This window comes from Erpetoichthys calabaricus, chromosome 4, assembly GCF_900747795.2.
Source record: "Erpetoichthys calabaricus chromosome 4, fErpCal1.3, whole genome shotgun sequence".
NCBI lineage: Eukaryota > Metazoa > Chordata > Cladistia > Polypteriformes > Polypteridae > Erpetoichthys > Erpetoichthys calabaricus.
The window spans coordinates 291,306,640-291,331,588 of NC_041397.2; the positions used below are offsets into that span (position 1 = coordinate 291,306,640).

Below are 24,949 nucleotides of genomic sequence, written 5' to 3' on the forward strand. Positions count from 1 at the left end.
ATGGAACAAACATCACACACGACACTTTGGCAAAACTTATTAGAAAGTTTCAAAACACTGGAAGTGTTACAGATCAACCGAGATGTGGTCAAAGAAGTACAGCCATCGATGAAGGCACAACAGCTACGATACTCTCAGAACTTACATGGAGTCCCACAAAAAGTACATGACGGTTGTCTGCAGAAAGTGGTATCAACAGATCGAGTATCAGGTGCATTTTGAAAGCAAATAAATAGCATCCATACAAATTGCATATGGCACAGCATATGAGTGAAGACGACCCAGATAGACGGATGGAATTCTGTGAATGGGCATTAAGCAAATTGAACGAGGATGCAAACATTTCAACCAAAATCTTGTTTACTGATGAAGCAAATGTTTACGTCAATGGAGAGGTTAATCTGCAAAACGTACGTTAGTGGAGTAATGCTAACTCTCACTGGATGAGTCCAACGAAGATGCAAGGTGCTGGTAAATAGATGGTGTGGGCCGGGATATGGGGTGACAGAATTATTGGACCAATTTTTGTCGATGGAAATTTTAATGCCGGAAAGCATCTTAATATGTTGCAAGAAGAGAATTTTCCATCCCTGCTAAACGAGGATGGTAACTTCCTAGTTTACTTCCAGCAAGATGGAGCTCCATTTCATTATGGTATTCACATGCATCAATGGTTAAATCAGCAATTTCCGGATGCTTGGATTGGTCGCCATGGTCCTGTGGAGTGGCCTCCCAGATCCCCAGATCTCACCCCTCTTGATTTTTATCTTTGGGGGCATTTGAAGGCCATGGTGTATCAGGAAAAGATACGAAACATACATCACCTTGGGGAACATATCACTGACGCCATTACAAGCATAACTCCAGCTGTGCTAATACGTGTTCATCAGCAGTGGTGGAAACGTATTGAAATGTGTTTTCAAAACAATGGAAGTCATTCAGAGCATATTTTATAAATAAAAATGTTTTTTCATAAAAAAAATGTTTATTTTTCCTATGTATGGAAACTTATGGCCCACCCTGTAGAATGTAGTCAACCCCCAATATTTGCTTCCACACTTCACTGTGTTAACACCAAAATAAGCTCCATTCAACGAAGCTTAAAATGCAGCTCTTCAAAGCGCCTTTGACCCTGGCAATTAATATGTTTTTTTTGCCTTGTCAGCCTTGGACATTACAAGCTTTTTTCCTGTTTCAAGAAATAAAACATAATCAGAAAGACAAGCTTCTTTTTTATTTGTGAGGTTCAAAACAAGCATGTTTCTTATTCATCATCGCTACATTCTATGCATTGTGCTTCTGGATGAGCATTCATTGTTTAGCAGATCTCCTGCACACAAAGCCCGCTCCCCTGACTACAGACAAAATCAAAACAGTTTGATTTTACCCTAGCTAGTTGCAAACTAATTGGAGGGAGACACTGAGTATGTCACATTGACTGCCTCCGACTTGCTAAGATTACATAAGGTTACAAATGAAAATCAAAAAAACAAAATCACAATACTAAAACTCTAATGAATGAATGAATCATTCTGTCCATAGAATGCTGGTGTCTTCAACCAGGGAAACATCAGAATGACCAAACTTCTACCACCATGTTCCATCTGTGGACACAACAAACTGGACCTGCTCTATTTTAATATCAACCTTTGGTTGGTCAACCTAAATGTAAACCTTTGGTACAACTTTGCAGGATTACCATCTTATTGCCAGCATCTCTCATCTTTCTTATTAACCAAGCCAGAATTTCTTGTGTGTGTTTGAGCAGGTTTATTGCGTTTTAAAATGTCTGTATTTTTCTTGACTTTCTGTAACTATTTTACTACAATTTGCATTGTGTTTATATAATTGTACGTGACAAAACCTTGATTTGTTTCTGAGTTAAAAAGCCATTTAAATCTGTAATACCCATCTAGCTGGTTAATTTGCATTATCGACAACACTGTTTTAATACTCACCTTTTGGGAAGAGCACCTACACACAATAAATAGGCCATTCACTGAGGAAGACACAGGTAAGCCAAAAAAAAACAAAAAAAACCTGAACCCACAGGTATGAATGCACACTATGGAAAGTGCAGAAATGTTTAGATGTACATGGTTGTTTGGAATTCCACTAAAGGTTCACACAGCAGTCTTGACATATAATACTTCAATGATAGATGAAAAGGGCTGCATCATGATAGCTCCAGATATTTGTACAGTAACAACAACATACCAAGACATGCTTTGGCAAAGCATTTGAAAGTGATACAAAGAACTGAGTTTGACAAAGGTGATAAGTGTTTATTTTTGTGAGCTCAGGTGGTGTCAGACTGCTATTCTGTGTGTCATATTAAGGTGACAGTCAGACAGAGCTGGTGGCAACGAGTGTAGTACCGAATTTAACTTCTCACTATGTGCTGATAGCCATCAGTTTTCCACATGGGGATGTTTCAAAAGAAGAATACTTAAACAAAATAACAGTAAACACTTACACATTTTTTTGAATCTGAGAGCTCCTTCTTCGTCTTAACTAAAAGCTGCTTAATCTTAGTGTTTTTATCTTCAGCTTGTTCTAGAAGAGACTTCAAAGATGCTGAAAAAATTGAGAGGGGACAAAAAGTCATGGGGGGTGGCCACGGTGAACAATGAACAAGGATGCACACCATTTGTCTCCTATACTAACACCAAGTACTTCCAAACAAATAATCATTCAACGAAGTATGTCAGAAAATGCTACTGGGGCTCCTAAATACCAACGGCAATATGCCTGAATAATGCATCACTGTGACTGCCAAGTCAAAAAGCTTCCTTTTTAATTCTCTTCCATTTCAGTGATTTTGCTATGTGTGTATGTATGTGTATGCACACACTCGCTCAGCAAAGTATTTAGCACTTCTGCCTCACAACAACATAAGTTTCAATCCATATCTGTATGGATATTCCTTGGATTATGTTGGCATTCCTCCCAAATACGAAAGTCTGTTTCAGATTAACTGGTAACTCTAAACTGGCTCAGCGTGATTGTGAGTATGTAACTGAGCATCTCTGGGGGCTCCATTCAGGAATCCTTCTTCCATCTTGAACCCAGTGCTTGTGGGAAAGGCTTAGACATCCACAGACACTGAACTGGATTAATTGCTTAAAAAATGATTGAATAGCCTATTGCTGTCAGGTCGCAAGTACAGACCTCTACAAGTCCCAAAATTATTCCACAGTTTATGGGCTTATAATTATAAAAACACTGTAAGTATATCACATGCATCTATATAGTTCTTAGTGTTGATTAAAATAAATCAGAAACAATAAAGAGTTGATGTTCTTAAGTCTTTACAATGGCTTCCAATTAGGTCAACAGCTGCCTTCAACCTTATTCTTCTCATATGTAAAACCTGAAATGGCTTTGCCCCTATTTACTCATCTTATCAGTGCATATGGTTTAATTATATTTGTTATTGTTTTACAGCATGAACCTTGTGCAAGCTTTCTAACTAAAATATACACAGCAGCAATCAATATTTAGCCTTGTCTACTTTCCATTTAGTTTTATACTTCTACCTTGTATATATTTCAACCATTGTTTTAGCTGAAACAATGAAGGCTACCATCAAATATATATACTTACTTATTTCCTCGTGCAGATTCTCTTGTTTTTGCTTATACATATTTATTTCCTCCATGTCCTCCTCAATCTGTTTCTCTTTCACTGAAATCTTCTGATTCAGTTCTTTAACAAGACGATCATAATTTGCAATTTCAATGTCCATTAATGTGCTTTGCTGTGCACCCTGAACATGAAAGAATTTCAAACAACAGTTAACCAATGTTTCTTTTACTGGCACTATTCATGAATTTACCAGAGGATGGAAAGTAATATAGAGGTATCGTTAACCATACTCCGTGAAAACCAGCCACAGGGGATGCACAAACCAGTGCGTTTCTTCGTGCCGGTCCCAAGCCCAGATAAATGGGGAGGGTTACGTCAGGAAGGGCATCCGGTGTAAAATTTTGCCAAATCAATATTTGGACAACAATACAAATTTCCATACTGGATTGGTCGAGCCTTGGGTTAACCACGACCACCACCAGTACTGTTAGCCAACAGGGTGATGGCGGAAATTGGGCTACTGTTGGCCGAAGGAGGAGAAGAAAAGGAGGGAGACATGTCTGGAGGCAGGAGGAGAGGAGGAAGGTAAAGAGAGTGGTACTGAGGGTAGGAACTTTGAATGTTGGCAGTATGACTGGTAAGGGGAGAGAGTTAGCAGATATGATGGAGAGAAGGAAGGTTGATATATTGTGCATGCAAGAGACTAAATGGAATGGGAGTAAGGCCAGGTGGATCAGAGGTGGATTCAAATTGTTCTATCATGGTGCGAATGGGAGGAGAAATGGGGTAGGGGTTATTCTGAAGGAACAGTATGTCAAGAGTGTTTTGGAAGTGAAAGGAGTGTCAGATAGAGTAAAGATTATGAAGCTAGAAATTGGAGGTGTGATGATGAATGTTGTTAGTGCATATGCCCTGCAAGTTGGGTGTGCGATGGATGAGAAAGAAAGATTTTTGGAATGAGTTGGATGAAGTAATGAACAGTTTACCCAAGGAACAGAAAGTGGTCATTGTAGCGGATTTCAATGGACATGTTGGTGAAGGGAACAGAGGAGACAAGGAGGTGATGGGTAGGTATGGTGTCAAGGAAAGGAATGAAGAAGGTCAGAGGATAGTGGATTTTGCCAAAAGGATGGACATGGCTATGGTGAATACATATTTTAAGAAGAGGGAGGAACTTAGGGTTACGTACAAGAGTAGAGGAAGATGCACACAGGTAGATTACATCCTATGCAGAAGAGTCAATCTGAAGGAGATTGAAGACTGCAAAGTGGTGGCAGGGGAAAGTGTAGTTAACTAGCATAGGATGGTGGTCTGTAGGATGACATTGGAGATCAAGAAGAGGAAGAGAGTGAGGGCAGATCCATGGATCAAATGGTGGAAGTTGAACAAGGGAGACTGCAAGGTTGAGTTTAGGGAGGAGGTGAGACAGGTACTGGGTGGCAGTGAAGAGTTACCAGACAGCTGGGAAACTACAGCAGATGTAGTAAGGGTGACAACATGAAGGGTGCTTGGCGTGACATCTGGACAGAGGAAGGAGGAAAAGGAAACCTGGTGATGGAATGAGGAAATACAGGAGAGTATACAGAGGAAAAGGATGGCAAAGAAGAAGTAGGATAGTCAGAGAGATGCAGAAAGTAGACAAGAGTACAAGGAGATAAGGCGCAAGGTGAAGAGAGAGGTAGCGAAGGCTAAAGAAAAGGTGTATGACAGGTTGGACACTAAGGAGGGAGAAAAGGACCTGTACCGATTGGCTAGACCAGTGGTCGGGGAACAGGAGTAAATTACCCCAATTGGGGTAAAAGTGATATTTTCGGGGGTAATAAGGACTCAGTAAAGAAATAGGTACATAAATAAATAAAGAGCTTGTTTGTTGTTGCGACATACATTTTTCTTCCTGATCTGTTAACGCACTAGAAAGTGGCATATCTAAACAAACGTATCTCGTAGAGTGAGCTCCCGGTCCGATTGCAACCAATATTTATAACTTCACCGCGCGTCAAACAGAAAAGCGGTAACACTGTGCGAGTGGGGGGCACACGTCTGTTATAAGGAGGCGGCGAACGGCCAAAGATTAATTCTACCAGATACCGAAGATTGATTCGCCACGGAGCAGCCGAACGAGACGCATCGAGTCCACCACCGCCAGTGACTACAATAATTGAAAAGCGCCTATATTGCGCCACTACAGCTTCCGACGACAACAGGGAGAGACGACTTGAGCGCATACATCACACCCCTTTGCACGTTGAGACCCTGCCGCCGTAGCCTCAAATAGATTCCCTACAATATTTTGCTGAAAAACTTCAACGATCAAGGTAAGACAGTGTTGTATTATCACTTTGGTGGCCGGCGATACGTATGTGGTATCATGATCGCACCGACCATTGGTGTCCGGTGATATGACGTACTAACCGCGTTTTCGTCAACCATTTTTGCTCCATAGCACACCTCGATCCTTATGCATATTTCCTTTTTTTTTTTTGGAAATTCAGTTAAGACTATTAGAAAAATAATTTTTTTATATCGTAATGTATTTTTTTTTTTTGCATCGATCTATATTGAATTTTGAAAACGACTGATAAGATTGTATTTGGTAGACGGGAGTAAAAGTTTTTTCTTAATTTATCGTGAACAATATTTTTTATAACTATTTATGAAGTATCAAAAAAAAATTTGTGTGTGTTTTTTATGCAGTTCCTATTACCGCATAAAAACAGGTTTGAGTGTATTTCGAACACCAAAGTTGGAAATACAATGCAGTGTGATACATATATATGGTCAACGTGCAAGCATTTTTTCATAAAGATCCCTTCACCGCTCATTTATTTACAGAAAAATAAACCATGTGAAATCATTTACTTCGATCTTGTTAAATGTGTCAGTTTTTTTTCTCTTTCTAACGAACCCATTTAAACATTTATTCACATAATTTGTTTCCCAAACTCATAAGTCAAAAGATTAAATTAATTTAAATATTATGTCAGTGGTTTTCAACACCTTTTTTTACAATTTCCTATGTAGTTATTTGAACGTGTTTCTAAATTAAACTAAAACTTTTTTTTTTCCACTGTAGACTTGTCTTATTTTTGGATGACAAAAGCTGCAAAGGCTTTCAATATTGCACAGTCAAAAAGTTGCTACCTTTTGCAACAACCTACCTTTGTGAGCAAGGGTCTTCTGCTTTGTTAAATATAAAAACAAAACACAGAAACAGATTGGAGCCCACAGACGATATTCAAATTGCTATGACATCAAAATGCCCTAATTTTGATAGATAGATACACAAATGTCATTGTTTCAAAGATGAAACACCACCATTTCGCCAAGTGAAGGTTGCCCTTTTATTTTTTTTTATTATTTATCCTTTTATTTTTATATTATATTTGAAAACAAACTCAATAAATAATTTGAATTTAAAAACAACTATTTTTTCCTTTCAAATCATGGGGGTAACGGTGACTTAAATAAACAAATTTTGGGGTAATGGGTAAAAAAGTTCCCCGACCCCTGGGCTAGACAGAGGGACCGACCTGGGAAAGATGTGCAGCAGGTTAAAGGATAAAGATGGAAACATACTCACAAGTGAGGAGAGTGTGTTGAGAAGATGGAAAGAGTACTTTGTGAGGCTGATGAATGAAGAGAATGAGGGAGAGAGAGAAGGTTGGATAATATGGAGACAGTGAATCAGGAAGTGCAACGGATTAGCAAGGAGGAAGTAAGGACATCTATGAAGAGGATGAAAATTGGAAAGGCCGTTGGTCCACATGACATACCCATGGAAGCATGGAGGTGTTCAGGAGAGATGGCAGTGGAGTTTTTAACCAGATTGGAATCTGGAAATTGGAAATGGAAATCTGGAAATTGGAATGGAATCTTGGAAAGTGAGAGATGCCTGAGGAGTGGAGAAGAAGTGTACTGGTCCCAATATTTAAGAATAAGGGAGATGAGCAGGACTGCAGTAACTACAGGGGAATAAAATTGGTGAGCCACAGCATGAAGTTATGGGAAAGAGTAGTGGAAGCTAGGTTAAGAAGTAAGGTGTTGATTAGTGAGCAGCAGTATGGTTTCATGCCAAGAAAGGGCACCACATATGTGAAGTTTGCTCTGAAGATAGTGATGGATAAGTTTAGAGAAGGCCAGAAGGAGTTGCATTGCGTCTTTGTGGACCTGGAGAAAGAATATGACAGGGTGCTTCAAGAGGAGCTGTGGTATTGTATGAAAAAGTCAGGAGTGGCAGTGGTGATGTCTGCGATAGAAGTGACGGATACATTCAAGGTGGAGGTGGGATTACATCAGGGATTGGTTCTGAGCTCTTTCTTACTTGCAATGGTGATGGACAGGTTGACAGACGAGATTAGACAGAAGACCAAGTGGACTATGATGTTTGCTGATGACATTGTGATCTGTAGCGAGTGTAAGGAGCAGGATGGGGAGACCCTGGAGAGGTGGAGATATGCTCTAGAGAGGAGAGGAATGAAGGTCAGTAGGAACAAGACAGAATACATGTGTGTAAATGAGAGGGAGGTCAGTGGAATTGTGAGGATGCGAGGAGTAGAGTTGGCAAAGGTGGATGAGTTTAAATACTTGGGATAAACAGTACAGAGTAATGGAGATTGTGGAAGAGAGGTGAAAAAGAGAGTGCAGGCAGGGTGGAATGGGTGGAGAAGAGTGTCAGGAGTAATTTGTAACAGACGGGTATCAGCAAGAGTGAAAGGGAAGGTCTACAGGACGTTAGTGAGACCAGCTATGTTATATGGGTTGGAGACGGTGTCACTGACCAGAAAGCAGGAGGCAGAGCTTGAGGTGACAGAGTTAAATAGGCTAAGATTTGCATTGAGTGTGACGAGGATGGATAGGATTAGAAACGAGGACATTGGAGGGTCAGCTCAAGTTGGACGGTTTGGAGACAAAGTCAGAGAGGCGAGATTGCGTTGATTTGGACATGTGCAGAGGAGAGATGCCGAGTATATTGGGAGAAGGATGTTAAGAATAGAGCTGAAAGGTATGAGGAAAATAGGAAGACCTAAGAGGAGGTTTATGGATGTGGTGAGAGAGGACATGCAAGTGATGGGTGTAACAGAAAAATATGCAGAGGACAGAAAGATATGGAAGAAGATGATCCGCTGTGGCGACCCCTAACAGGAGCAGCCAAAAGAAGAAGAAGAAGAAGTTAACCATACTCAGTGAAAGTATTGGTTAAACAGTGTTTGGAAGTATTGCCTCAGAGGGTTTGATTTTCAGCCATTCCATTGTGTGGGACTTTTTTTTTTTTCCCCCCCACTTTTCCCTTCAGGTGCTATCATTGATTCCCACATTTTAATGATGTGGATGTTAGGTTAATTGGTCACTGTAAACTGGACTGGTATGGGTAAGTGTGGATGTATGCACAAATGTGCCTTGAAATAGACTAACATCCCATGCACAGCTGGTCCCTGTTTGCACCTTGCACTGCTGGACTAGGCTCAACCTTGCCTTAACTAATAAAGCAGAGTTATTATAAGGATGGATGGAGGATTTTACCTATGATCTAAAAGTAAATTGATAATCCAGTACTTAAAGGAGATCTACAGAAATGTAACATCGAATTTGGAAAATGACATAAGCATAAGTACTCTTCACCATATTACATACCTTAAATAAATCAAATATAGTAAACACACATTTTTAGGCACAGAATTCTAGTAGAACAAATAATTACCTTCACCACTTCATTAGCTATCTAAAATTGTTTCAACATTATTACTGTACACAAAAATTTGGATTTAATCAATATTTAATTATTGGTGTTGTTTTAATTAAACTTGTGGTACCTTGTATGCAAATTTTAAGAGCTTCATCAGTGATTATCAATTAAGCTCACAATCACCAGTAATCTCCTTAAATATAAACATTGTATACCTTCCTCAGTTGTTCCAGCTCCTGAGTTGTTTGAGAAAACTGTTGCTTCTGCTTCTGAAGTTGACTTTGCAGGTCTTCAACTTCTTTTAATACTGTACTGTGATCCTAAAAATAAAACAAAATATTTGGTTAACTATCACTGCTTAGTGATAGCACTACTTTTTTTAATGCAGAAGGTGTACTAATCCTAGGACTCTGTCCTTGCCATTCTTTTATAAATTTGAACTAATGATTTACTTTTTTTTCGTATGGATACACACATATTAATGTTAAATAATATTAATGCACACAGAAAGATTAGCAGTTTCTGAAGAATTTCATCTTCTGATTTAGAAACACATTTCAACCACCTGTGCCCAATCTGACCTCTTAACTCTTTCAAAAATCTGTATTTCACTTGATGCCAAAGTGTTGAAAACTTCAGTTGGCACTACTAATTCTAACTTTTTCGAAACATAATTGGGCTGGTCATATAACTCAATGAATTCCATTAAAATAAGTATTCATTAACACATGAAGTTGATGTCAAAATGCCAAAAAGACCATGTGTAACAGGAACTGTCCTGTATGTTGCATCTCTTAAATAACCTTCTTCGGCAAAGCACCTTTTGAGAGGAATGTTTTTAACTCTCACTAAACTTCAAATTGCCACCTGAAGAGCCAAAGGTCAGGCTCTGCATTTTGCTCTCCAACATGATCCACCTAGTACTTAGATGCCATCTTGACTTCAAGTACACGGTGACTGACATGCATACACTGTCGCATTGTTTTAACACACAGTATCAATGGCTGAAAAGCAAAGATCTCAGACTCAACTGCTAGAGGGCCACAGTAAGTATTTTTTCTCTCCAGTTTCTAAATTAGCAGCCAATGCTTGCTCTTAATCAAAAACAGTATTAAATTATATGGCTTGGTATGGTTCTCTGTCATGTCGTGCATTCCTCATAATAAGAGAACATTAGCAAAATATTTTAGTGACCAAATCAGATAAGAATCTCTTAGGCCTTTACCTTTTCTCTCCTATCTTTTTATTAAATTATATTAAAAGATGAACCCAAAAGCGGGTGAAAATGTCTGTGCGTCTTATGGAGAAAATATTGCGTCACAGACCGTGATATGTATTACCTGACGTGACTCAGATGATGACGAGGGTTCTACATCGGAGAAAGAATGCATGTCACACTTTTGCCGTCGCTGTACTTTGTATATGTACACTGGAAGCTCTGCAGTCTACTTGTGACTTTACGGTGTGGGAAGTAAGTAAATAAATCAAGGTAAATAGGTAAATAACATTCGATCTGGCTCTTATATACAAAGTACAGGAATGGGCAGCTTCAACCTGCAGCTATAGACTCTTCAGTACACAAGCGACTCTCCACACTAGTGTTTAGATCTGGACAGTGTAGGACAAGGTGGGCACTGCTCATTTTGCTACACTTTTACTGGCACTCAAGACCTGCATTAATGAGTGAACACTAAAGTGAATGGATGAACTACAGATCTACCAATGCTTTAGTCAAACTTGTACTGCTTCTGATAACAAAGGTGCAAATCAGAGTTGAGCTGACACCCCTGCAGAGATCCTTTCAAACAAAAAAGTGTCCAAAAGGACATTCATTTGTGGTATTTAATTGCAAACACAGCTCTTGTTGGATGTGATGGACAAAAATAACACTAGTAAGTAAATTAATTAAAAAAAATTATAAAGCACCAATTACTGACAAAAGTCACAAAGTGCTGAGCAATAAAATATAGAATAAAATAAAATAACATATAAGAACAATAGAAAAGTCACCCTCAGACAGCAAAGCTACACAAATGCCTGTTTGAACAGATGCGTCTTTAGTTGACCCTTAAACAACTCAATAAATTCTGCTGATCTCAACGTCAGTGGAAGACTTTTCCATAACCTTTGAGCCATGGACTGGAATATACGATCCCCGTTTGTCTTTAATCTGGTATAAGGAACCAAAAGAAGATCTAACTGAGCAGATCTTAGAGCACAGCCTGAGGTGTAGTGCTAAATGAGGTTTGTGATATATTCAGAAGCTTGATCATGCAGATCTCTGTACATGAGTACCAGAATTTTGAACTGGGATCTAATGTAGAGATTATAAAATTGAGGAGATGTGGGTCCATTTGTATGAACGTCTTAAAAGGCAAGTAGCTGTATTTTGAACAGTCTGAAGACAAACCAGTTCTATTTTCCAATCACCAGAGGTTACACATTCCTTCAAAACTAGCTAAATTCATCTCTTCAGTCTGTTTGTGCAGCTGAACGCCCTCTCTGAGGTGATAAACCTCTCTTTCTGTGTGGTATACTAAGCTCTATAGAGTCTTGGAATTGGACACTCTAAATTAGCTCTAAGAACCACTCTACTAAGCCAAGCTCTGCGCCAGTGACTGAGCCCTAATGGAAAAGCAATATTATTTCAAAAAGCTTTTCTCTGTGAAGTTGCAGAGGACACAGCAAAGAGCCTAACAGCAAGCTGAGGAAGGCAACATCACACCACATCATGTAGCAAAAACCAAGAGTATACTCCAATGCAAAAAGAGGCCTCCACTTGAAAAAGGAGCAGAGATATGCAACTTCTCACAACCTCGGAAATCTTCATAATGCCTTGGTATGGTAAAAATGTTTCTGTGCCAAGATAAATCAGAACTCTATTTGGCCAGTAAACAGACAGCATCTTCTGTTTATACGTTTGTTTGTGTCTTCTGTCTTATATCCTGTCTTCTAATGTTGATGTGGACAAATTTGTTAGTGCCCCTCCATGAAAAAAAGAAGAGCCCACAATTGTATCTGAAATAACTTGAGACTTACAAAAGTAATTACCACCAGACTTTGCTTTGGAGCTTTGATTCAACAGAATATTTCAAATAATGAAACAAACAAAAATGGCATGAACAAAAATGATGGGACCCTTAACCTAATATTTTGTTGCACAAACTTTCTAGGCAATCACTGCAAACAAGAGATTCCAGTAGCTGTAATGCTCAAAAGTGCTTTATTTTCCCCCTAAAAGTTGTCACATGCTGAATTTCAGCTCTTTGCTTGAACTTAGATGTTCATTTGGCGCATTCTGGTCTGAAGGTGCCTTAGCAAAGATGTCAGTTCAACTCTCATTATACCTTTGTTTTCAGATGAAGTAAGATCTGCAGCTAAGCTATTTTTCTCAAAAATACAGGTTGGGGGTGAAGCTAAATTTCTGCACCCCTGTTAAGTCTGCTGTCTTAATAGGCCTTGTGTACCACTAAAAAGCCTAGCAGAATGGGCAATGTCCACTTTGTTGTACATTAGTCATACTAGTAAAAATATGGATTGTTAGGTAAAGAACTTGCGACAGGGATTAACACTTTTCCAAAAAACAGACAGTACCTTAACTGTTTGCTCCTTTAGAAGTCTCTCTCCTTCCAGTTCTTTTTCCAAAAACAATTTTGCCTTCTGAATATCCATAATTTGTACTTCTAATTGCTTGACATTGTGTTGCAGTGTTTCAGATCGGGCAGCAAAATCCTCATTTTCTGATCTCAACTGGTTTTCCTGTTTGTAACAAAAACATAATAATATTTATTAATAATTGATAATATACTATTTTTGAAGAAACACTAAAACAAAATGAAGTTCTTGGACAAAGTGTAATGTTTTGAAAAAGGAAAAATGGTAATGGACAGAGGTAATAAGGCAGTAGCAGTTCGCAAGCTGAATAAATGAAATCTGGGTTTCGCGGTGAAGTTACCTTATATAGTAAAAGCTACTGTACTGTACTAAAGCTTAGAGTTGATTTTAAAATGTTAACCATTTGACATGCAAAATTTTAAATGGCTTTAATTTTTTTTTATAATTCTAGAAAATATCATAAACATAGACAGACCTGTGTTTAACTGCAATTGGACCTCGACTAGGATTTGTCTTTGCTTGGCTCCATCCATGTTGCCCTTTATAGCAGCAAGCTTACCAGTTGGCCCTGCTGAAGAGCAACAGCAGAGTCTCATGCTGCCTCCACCATTATTGACAATATGAATGGTGTTTCCAAGGTGCTGGGTTGTAGCTGATTTGAGGGAAACACAGCATTTTACATTCCAGCCTAAAAGCTCAACATTAGTCTCATCAGACTGCAAATGCTTCTTTCAAAAGATTTCAAATTTTGTTGCATGGCTTCTAGTACACTCCAGGTATTACTTAGTGTTGGGATTTCTCAAAAGTGACTTCTTTCTAGCTACCCACACAAACAAACAGAATCTGTGAAATGCTAGAGGTGGTTTATGTCTGGTCAGTTTCTAACATTACCAGTAAATGGTTGTGCAACTCTGTCAGTGTTACAGCTTGGCCCCTTGGACACTTCTCTGACAATTGCCTTTCCTGTAGTGCTGGTCAGTTTGGTAAAACAAAATGACCTTGGGAGTGTCTTTTCCATTTTGTTACAATGAACTTCAATGCACTTTCAGAAAGGATTAAAGCTTTTCTAATATTTTTATAACCTTCTCCAACATTTCTAATGTCTTCTTTAAGGCAGAATTGATCTGCTCTGTTCTTTTAGATGTGAGACCTCAGAAAGTCAAATATGTATTGAGCAATATTTATTGAACAACTGAACTCAGAAGGATCTGAAATGTAAACAGGCACACCTTTTAACATATTTAGAGGGATTTCTCACAAAAACTGACAAACTCACCAAATTTTGAGTTTTTATATTCAGCATAATTCTGAAGAAATCTAAATACTTAATTTAATTTTGACATTATAAAGAACTACATGTCTTACCTAGCTTTGCCTGGGAAAATTATTAAGACAACTGGCCTCAGTTATAGTTCCATCAGTTAATCGGTTTTATCAGAAGAACTACGTAAGTAAATCATTTTCTTTTTCCCAGTGGCTAAAATTATTATTTCACTACAGCTGCTTACTCTTGAACAAGCTACAACAAACATTCCTGCCATAGGTCAAATCCTGCTTTTACTAGTGATCGCTGACCTTTTGCTTTGTTGATGTTGTTTTTAATTTAAACAGGTAATTTAGCAGGAATAATGAGAATGTTGGGTATAAATATAATTTCATTCCATAGCACATACTGTAAAAATTGTAGCTTCAATTAGACTTGAATGTAACACTTTGAACTGTAATCTTGTTAGAAAGTTTTGCAGGGTTTAGATCAAAAGCAATGAATAAGCTGAAATAGACCATATGTAAGGAAACAACAATTTACCTCAGTGAATGCGGGGAACTGAAAAAATACAACTAAAATAAATCCAAAATAAACTTAAACTAGAAAATGATGGACAGTGAAATGAGAAGTAGAGCAAACCACAAATCCTAACCTTGTACTACGTACGTTTCATACACTTAACCACAAAAGTGAATAAAAAAAGTTCAAAAAATACATAAGTGAATAATAAGTTAAAAAAAAGCTGACTTTCCATTTGAACATGTTAAGTTTTAATATGATTTTGAAATAGGTTAACTGTTTTTAAAGTTATTTTTTTTTTTTTTTTTTTTGCAGAAACAGAGGAAGATTGCTGATGCTGTCAACCCCCAGCTTTTCTTGGTTTCATCTTTATGCCACATGTTTATATTATTTATATGTATTTCTCGCTGCTATTTTAATCTACCTTTACCCATTGCTATAAATGTAACAGAGTTTCTGTGGGTTTGCATGAATGTTGCTCAATAATAAAATTACAAAGTGGAGAAGACTGTTATGCAGAATGTTCCAACATTTGTAGAGTTACTCCAAAGGCAAACATCATTTTCCTTGCATAAGTATTTCTTCAAGTGCACCCAACCCCAAATAAACACAGAGACTCATTCCCTTTAAACCGTGGGGCAAATCCTAAGGGGAAAAACAATTACAATGCTTAGTCTTGCAAGGAAAACTAAAGGAAAGCACAATGCAGGAAGGTCAGTTACAGCTTTACTCCAAAAGCCACGGGGATTAGAGCCACATCTTGGGCAGTGATATTCTAGCGCTACAAGCATTCATTAGCATGAACCGCAAGCCCCATTTTCCCTTGTGATCACTTCTCAGGACATGCTGCCTAAGAACACCCTACTCATTAATTACCAAAAAATAACAAAAAAATAAATAAATAAATAAATAAAACACTGTTCACCAAACTACAATCAGATCACTTTTGAGATTTTGGAGTATTTACTTTTCTGTTGGGGGTGGTTTACCCCTAAATATTGAAATAATCGACATGTCCTGGACTAACCACTCCACCAAATTTCTGCTTTTACCAAAATGGGAAATTGTGTTTCTGTTAATAAGTGAGTGAGTAAACTTGGATTATTATATACACACAGACACATACAGTATAGATTACTTCCATTGAAGTGGTTAAAAAAAATGCATTAATTTGACATTGCAACATTGTAGTATGAAAATTAATTACAATTCCTTTCTTTCACACAAACTCTTAATCCTTTTTGTTTTCTCTAATGGTTTACTCCCTTTACTTCAAAATTTGTCGGCATACTCCTGTCATAAAACAAATATTATAAGGTTTAATATTGGGATCAATGTGTTGTAAATTTTGTTCTTACTACCAACATTCATCTGAAGCATTTCTACCTGTTTCAGATATATGCTGACCCAATAATAAACTACCTCAGTAAGTGCAAATTGCTTCTTTAAAGTTACATTATTTGTCCTTTTAATAGTGGAAGTATATTTGTCGGTGTTATATGGTATTCATGACTTTTTGACTACCAATAACTGAATATAGAACATGAAATTCAGTGTATTTCCTGCTCATGCACTTGGTTTGTATTATACAGTTTAATATTTGATTAACTTTAAGTTACAGTTACATTTCTTATTCTGTTTAGACAATATTTAATAACTCAGGCTTAAGAAGCTACAAAAACAGTACATGGGTGAATGAAGGTTCTTAATATGTCGCATTCTTCTACACTATATATTAGTATTTTACTCAAATGGATGTTTTTTATACACATGGTAGTTATCTTAGTCATTAAAACAACAACCCTCGCTCAATTATCTTCTGATATAAGTATTATGTGAATAGTCAGCAACTCTCATTACTCTGATTTATTTAATGCATTATTGCCTATTTTGAATAAATTAATTTAGTATACAGTACAGGTGCACAAATAACACTGCATCAATAACAATATTATACAAAGTAAAAAATAAAATAAAAATTTAAGAGAAACATTTTTAAATGGCAATTTTTTTTAATTAAGTACTATGTTATGAATCAAAGGTGCAATATTGAATGCATGAAAGGAAAGGTGTCATGAATGAGTAGAGCTTTTTAAAAAAAATACTGTGCAAAACTGGAAAAAAATAAATAAATAAAACTCCTCCAGCAATTTCAATGAAGTCATTCTGTTGCAACATCACTTGCAAAAACACTTGGGGCACTGCAGTGAGTTCATTTACCACCAATTCCACCCAACACTCTCTGTGGCAGATTGATGGATATGCATGCATCAGATCTTACAGTCTCAGTTGGTTGGCGAGGCCCCTGTGAATTTCTTGTACAGCAATCTTGCATATATAGGCCCTGTGAAAAACCTATGATGCAATGTCACTAATTAAGAATCAGCATGTGGGACAGAGTTGCATAGAGTCATCTGAACTCACAAATGTAATGTGGCAGTAGATCCGTAGCATTACAGGCAAACAGAAATGATTACAACATATGCACTGGCACAAAAGTGCACTTACACAATGTGAGGAGCGCATGTCTCGTATAGCTTCTTCCATTTTCTCTCCCCCTTCCCCTTCATCAACCATTTCAAGATAGAATTATATAGGCCCACATCATTTTTGTTCAAAAAGGGAGGAGTGTGAAAACATAAAAAGATGTAATTGAACAAAATGTATGTGTGTATAGAAAATAGGACAGAGTGATGAAACTTGTTTGTGTTTTGCGTACGTGACAAGAAGCATGTATACTTTCTGGAAGTTTTCTTTTGATGATGTGTGTGACAAGAAAATATACCTTTAGGGTAATGACTTTACAAAAATTGGAAAAGTACAATGAGTCAGGATGCTATTTTTTGCTTACGTGGTCAACGATCAGGAGATTAGAAAGGTATAAAAGAACAAGGACATCTGCGCTCGAGGCAGATGAAGCGCGGTGTCCTAGGACTGTGTTTCTCTGACATTTTACCCTTGCCTGGTATGTATTAATAAAAGGTTTTGACTAATTTTAATTTTCTTCTTTGTCTTCAGTCACAAAAAGTGTCCACAACAATAAATAGTAATGACATTTTATTCCTGTTTGTGGCTCGTCCCTGTTGCACAGTGCAAATCAAAGTTACAAGTCTACTATGGACAGCAACAAGCTTTCAAAAAGACCTCCAGGATCAAGCTGATAAAAGTCAGAATTTAGGAAATGAATAAATCTCAGGATCATGACTATCAAGTGGAAGATGTATATATATCAGATTGTGATTGAGACTATGAATACTATGAATGTAATTACCCCGACCTACGTGCTGTCAAATGAACGAACCACACACCGAGGCGCAACGTTAGATGCTTCACCACTAGCGCTGACGTCCGATTCCCCGAGAGGGGGGTGCAGTAGAGTGTGTAGGCCTGATGAGCCCAGAATTAGGGCGAAACATGCGTCGCGTACTCTTTGCATTATTTGACAGTAAAAACTATTTCAACCATATATATATATATATATATATATATATATATATATATATATATATATATATATATTTATATATAAAGTGGCAGATGGCCGGGGATCTTGCCCCACCGTGACACCTTGAACCCGGAAGAACCATGAGAGGGGCAATACCTCCCCCTGGACGTAAGATGGCAGCCCCCTTGGATTCCATCAGGACCACAGAGCTGGGAAACTCAGCCCTGTTGGGGTTTGTGGTCGCCACCAGGGGGCACCCGGATGGTTCCTGAGCCAAAGACAACAGCACTTCCGCCAGACCAGGAAGTGCTGCTGGAAGACCATTACGGAGCACCTGGAGCACATCCGGGGCGGGATAAAAGGGGCCGCCTCACTCCATTCGAAGAGCCAGAGTCGGGAAAGAGAAGACCGAGCTTGCGAGAGAGGAGTAGAGGTGGCTGAAGAAAAGTAAAAAGCACTGAGCCTTGTGGTTTGTGCACGGAATTGTGTGTGTGCAGTATTTCTATTAAACAGTGCATGTTTTTGGGACATCTGGAGTCCGTGTCTGTCTTATGCCGGGAGGATTTTTCACAATATATAAGTATATATACAGTATATGTAAGTCTTTGCATAGATAAGGTCAGACAGTGAAGTTTGATCCAAACATGCCAACATTTCTGCAATTTTATATGGGAGCTGGTAAAGAGGAAAACCAATCCCCAAAAATGACACATTCATTCTAGAATTGTGTAGAAAAGTTTTGTGCTTTCATGAAGCCAAGGTTACTCATCTGGATAATATGAGCTAACTATTCAGATATACCATATAAACTGGCTGATCCTGGAATGATGTGCAAAAGCAAGTCTTCAAAATACCAATGGAATATCATGTCTGGGGTAATAAATTGTTGAAATTAGTGTGAGGCAAAACAAACAATTACTTTTGAGGTATGATTTTTAAAACACAAACATTTATTTGAATAACGACATTTAAATCAGATGACCCTAGTATAGATGATGCAAAATAAGCAGCAGATTAACAGAAATGCAAAAAAAAGATGAAATTGGTAATCAAGTTTACCTTCTTGAGGACAAAAACCCAAACCACACAATAGAAAAGTGTTGATAGAGCAAAATGTTAAACATATTTAATTGACTTAATCAGAGGTCAGGTCAGGTTGGGGAGCACTCACTGGTACAGCACGTTGCCGTATCCACCACACAGCAAAACTGCTCAGGATCCTGGTTGGCAAGCAGTCCAGTCCCACCCTCCAGAAATGACCCTCTATCTGCCACAGCTAGGTATTACGTGGGCGTCCCCTTGCCCTGGTCCAGCCACTCTTCTCCTTAACAATGAGGATCCTGCGAGCCGGATAACCTTCGGGGAATTGCGCCACATGGCCATAGAACCATAACTGACGCTGCCTCACAATGCAGGTAATGTGCCATATTTAGGACTCCATGAGCAACCGCTCATTCAACACAAAGTCAAACCAGTGGTACCTAAGGATTCTCCGAAGAAACACACTACCAATGGAGTCCAGTCTTTGTCTTTGTCTCAGGTCACTGGATAGCCTCCATGTCTCGCAACCATATATAGCAAAACATGAAGCACCAAGACTCTAAAGAGTTGGACCTTTGTCTTTTTGCATAGACATCAGGAGCGCCACACACCCCTTTCCAGCGACGTCATGATGCCCCCATGCTATCCCAATCCATCTACTGACTTCATAGGAAGAGTCCCCAGAGACAAGAATGTCACTGCCAAGGTAAGTAAACCTCTCGACAAGGTTGACACTCTCTCCGCAGACAGACTAAGAGGCCTAAGAGTTCATTAAAGGCCTGGATTTTGTTTTTTATCCAGGACACTCGCAAGCCCAGACACTCTCTCGAGAGCCCCGATCAGGGGCTCCATTGACTCTGCAAAGATCACAGCATTGTCGGCAAAGTCAAGATCAGTGAATCTTTCTTCACCAACAGATGCCCCACAACCGCTGGACCCCCACGACCTTGCCCAACATCCAGTCCATGCAAGCACTGAACAGAGTAGGGGCAGAACACACCCCTGATGAACCCCAGAATCAACTGGGAAAGGGGAAAAACGCAGAGGTTCTGCCTGCACAGCACTCACAGTACCAGTGTATAGGCTGGCCATGATATCCAGCAACCTTGAGGGGATCCCGTGAAGTCTCAGGATGTCCCACAGGTCTTAGTCAGAGCTCTGGCATAAATCCAACTAGATAATCAGGTAACAAACCTGAAAATTTCAGTTCCTTAGTCACTCCCTTATAGTTCAAATTACTTTAAAATGTTTTTTGTTAGGAAAAACACAGATAAATTCAGATGTGAGTGTCAGTAGGTTTTGCGTGAGCATCAGTAGGCTCTGATGCTGATCTTTATAATCATAAAATAGGTCATTATGATAGCAACTGACGAGGCAAACTCATGATTAATTGCAGTATTACGGTATTTGAGGGTTCCTCTAGAATGCCCCTTTCTCTTGAATGACTTGGCTCAAAAACTAGTCAGCACATTGCCATCTCATAACTGACTTAAGTTTAGAGTTTGGTATTTTTCCGTCCAGCCATTTTTGCTCTAGACCGCCATCAAGAAATTGTGACACAGATACACACACGAATGCACACACATACTAATCTTCAAGATATTTTTGGTATCAGAGGAACCTAAAACATCAAGATGTGTTGAAAATCAAAGATCGATATTTTTGACGAATCTAAAGCTTTCACTCCTCCCCCATACATGATAGGTTATGGTGGGGGAGGACACAAAGCAAAAAATGCCAAATCTGTCTTGATACTAACTTATGAAAACAGAAGTATAGATGAAATGCAAACAGAAACATCACCTTTCTATGAAGTATTGCCGACAAGAGTTTGGATAAATATGTAACCTATTTTTATAGTTTTTTTTTTTCATTACTTCCATATATGGTGATACTGTATGTCCAATGATAAATTAGACACTTCGCATGGCAGTTAACAGTGATTTTTGCAGTCTGCTCTATTTGGTCATAGGGCCAGGCCTACTGATTTGCAGACTTTTTGCAATGAGTAGTTTTTGGGATACACAATTTATTTATATATACAATAAGAACAAACAAAGGCACATATAAACAGACACTCCCATACTCAAAGAAATTTAATATGTGAAGACAGCTGACAGCTCGCTAGCCCTACTACAGCACATGCTGAATGATCAAGAAAAAGAAATGAACACACAAACACATACCATTATAGATCTGTAAAGGCTGATAAGCACAGAGGCATTAAACCATCTTGTATCTACTGTATCTATTCAGCTGGTTTGATTCATTTGACCCAATGTCTTTAGCTTCAAATTAAATATAATTTAATGTGTACATTCAAATTCTTGTTTATTTTACTCTATATTTACATGTGTACATGATGAGAAGTCAAGCAAAATTTCACCTTTTATTGCCATCTAAAAAGATTACAATATGTAAGCTTTCGAGGCAGCTCAGGCCCATTCTTCAGACAAGATGCAATAAAGAAACTGGAATTTGTTGTGTTTATTTAGATACCAGGACAGATACAACATTGGAAAAACTTTAAGTGGGTCAGCTTAAATGTAGAAAATTAATAGACCTCTCCAGGCTAAGATTTATTTAGTAAGAGAGGATAACAACGTATAGTCAAGATCTTTTTATATGATAACTGTCAAGTCTTTTGAAGATTTTGATGAGTTTTCCATGCAATGTGGAACAGTAATACGGTTGTCTGGGTCAGTCAAAGAGATGTAAACAATCCTCATATCTGGTCATAAAACTCCTGTCTCTATTTAAACCATTTTGTAATGTGTTAAATTTATGCATCAGTTTAACTTCCCATTCCTTTCTCTCTTGCTGTGTTTTGAAGTTGCCCATAAGCACTGTGACTTTAAAGTCCTTCTCACAGTGTCCATGGCTGCTGCTCCATTTTTGGTAAATTTTAAAATTAGCATACAAGACAATGACATGTGAAAATGTCCTGTAGGAAATGCAGGTGATGTACATCCTAGCAAAAATCTGAGCCACTGCTTTTTAAGCTAACTAGTTACAGTAATATTTTTGAAAATATCCTGCTTTGCTTAGCATAAATGTGAAGCAACTGTCACACAGAAGAGTGGATACAAAATCAGAAGTCAAAGAAAACAAACATGAATAATCCATCGGATGGTAAACAGAAAAAAAAAATTGTGAAGGTATATTTGATGTAAATACCATCTGCACAGAAGGAACACCTTTAACTTGGAAGCTACAAAACTGAAACAAAAACACTTTGAAATTTTCTGATTGGGAAACCTCCAGCAGATGGCAACGTTATGGATGTTTTTCTAATAGCTTATTGCCACTTTGTTAAGGAACTCTGACAACTTACATTTTTCTGCTAAATGTAAAAATAATGCACATAAAATCAAGCAACTGAATTTTCTTTCTTTTGTAGTGAGACCTGCAGGCTGGTGAATTGGACACTGAATGGCTAAACCCCACAAACTATGCGACTCTTTAATTCCACCCTGGGGGGGTAAACGTTAACATTTAACATTATACATAGTTATTGTCTGTTTTTCACCTGCATTATTATCAATCTTTAATTTAATATTATTTATTGTATCAGTATGCTGCTGCTGAAGAATGTGAATTTCCCATTGGGATTAATAAAGTATCTATCTATCTATCTATTTATACATGTTGATTCATCTACCAGTGCTCACAGATCAGGGTGATCGCAACAGTAAAACTGAGTACAAAGCAAGAAACAACACTGGGCAGGGTGCCAGTTCATGACAGAGCACGCACGCACACGCACACACACACACACACACACACACAGTATATACAACCCAATGATCAATCACACTGTAATTTGCTAATTAATCTAAACTACACATTTCTGGAGATGAAGTAGAAATACTTATGCACACACTAGTCATTTAGACTCCAGTAGCTGCATCACTAACCACTAGTCTTCATAATTTACAAATTTGGAAGTAACTGTATTATGTACTGCACTTAAGATAACCAAATTGCCTTAAAGAATGCATCGACTCAAAATCTTAAGAAGGTGAGGGTAAGAAGGATTGGTTTAGCCTGCATATGCAAAAGAAAAAGTAAGTAGAGAAAATTAATTCCACGATAAAAATTACAAAGAAAGTAAGAAGCACAATATTTTGCCTGTTAATGCAGTGAAGATACAAAGGTAAAAGGGAGGAAGTAGAAGGGGAAGGTGGAAGGAGCACAATGGGTGTACAATGTGTAACTGAAGATAAAGAATCACTTAAGTTAGTGGGGAATTTTACAAACAGCAAGTATTGTGTCATTATTGTTTTATTAAGTAATATCCAAGTTACACCAATATAAAATTAAAACAAAGTTAAAAGTCACTATTAAAAGCATGACTTTATTTTCAAATTCAGTTGAATTCAGATGAATGCATACAACTGTGACTGACTTAGTTGTCTAGTGGAAGAGGATATGAGGACCAAGTTCATGTATCAGTTTATTTTGTGCTAGAATTGTTTGTGGGTGACCAACTGGAAAAGAAGGTAGGGTTGTTATCTAATGGATCCCCAGTCCTGGGTTTGAATTTTATGCCTGGTCATCTATGTGGAATTTCCATACTTTCCCATATCTGTAAGTAATGTCTTAGGATATGGTTCCTTCGTAACAACCTCCCAAAGATGTGCAAGTGAAGCAAGTCCAAGTTGGCCCTGTGTGAGTGAGGGTGCACCATGAATTAGATTAAACAGGTTTTGGAAAATGATGTTATATTCTTTGATGTCCCTTAATTCTTATAATAGGACACAGGCAAATCAATGTGACTATTATCAAGAGAAGTTAAAAGTCTCAACAAATTCTTGGGAGAGATTCTAGATCTCCTTAACTTCTAGGTAGATCATGACATGTCATGACCTGCAAACTGTATTCTTCTTTTGCATAAATAACTTAATGACTATTTTCTTTACACAGCATAGTTAAGAAAAAAAAGGTATTGCATGCAAATGAGAATAGCCTACTAGAAGACAAACAAATGGACAAGATTACTAAAGACAGGGAAAACTGGTGCAGCAGCCCAGGATGCAATGATACATAATGTTCATCATCTATTAAGTGTACAGGCATAGGTAAATCAATGAAAAATAAACCATCTTACATTATAACAAACAGGACGCATTAATGACCGGTTTAGTACAGTCAGACCTCGCTAAATCGAACTCAAAGGGACCCGAAAAAAAATTCGACTTACTGAGTTTGAGTTAGGGAAAACGGCATAATAGGCGCGGGTTAATCAAGGACATTATTTTTCTGGCTTAATTATTATATAACCGTTTATTATATTGTCATTTTATACGTATACATGTAGGCTACATACTGGTACATGCATCTACAGTATATACTATCGAACAGTGCAATGAAACAGGGTACCTTTAGAGAAAAAAGTCTGTTAACTTCGTTTGGCGTGGATGTGTCGATGCATCTCGCTCGACAATCTCCTCAATCTCGTCAATGGACCGAAACACATTTTCCTCAAGATCCGGCGTAGATTCCAAGAATCTGCGCAGTATGTCAATAGCCTGCCTCGCTTCTTTTCGGCCGGGGTCAGGCTGAGTATCGACATTGTTGCCGTATTCTTCCTCATCCCCACTCTCATTTTCCTTTTGTTCCTCGTTTGCCACCTCAGCAATAATGTCAGCATCCGTTAGTTCTCCACAAACATTCACTGCACTGTCAACTTCGAGAAAATCTTGAAAGGACACTTCCTTATTGGCACCAGTAGCTGTCAGAACCGTGGACCATTCTTCGGGACTTGCAAGTGCGTCGTCCGTTTCCATTG

General features: G+C 38.1%; 1 protein-coding gene across 1 annotated transcript in view; it reads right to left on the reverse strand.

Annotated features, from left to right (window-relative positions):
• The window catches only part of LOC114650953 (GRIP and coiled-coil domain-containing protein 2), a 107,354-nt gene that overhangs the window by 45,106 nt on the left and 37,299 nt on the right, over positions 1 to 24,949 (reverse strand). Inside the window, exons 11-14 of the mRNA XM_028800909.2 lie at positions 12,866 to 13,030; positions 9,487 to 9,591; positions 3,607 to 3,769; positions 2,477 to 2,577 (exon numbers count right to left, since the gene is read on the reverse strand). Coding sequence (XP_028656742.1) covers positions 2,477 to 2,577; positions 3,607 to 3,769; positions 9,487 to 9,591; positions 12,866 to 13,030 — 534 coding nt within the window. The remainder of the gene's footprint in view (positions 1 to 2,476; positions 2,578 to 3,606; positions 3,770 to 9,486; positions 9,592 to 12,865; positions 13,031 to 24,949) is intronic.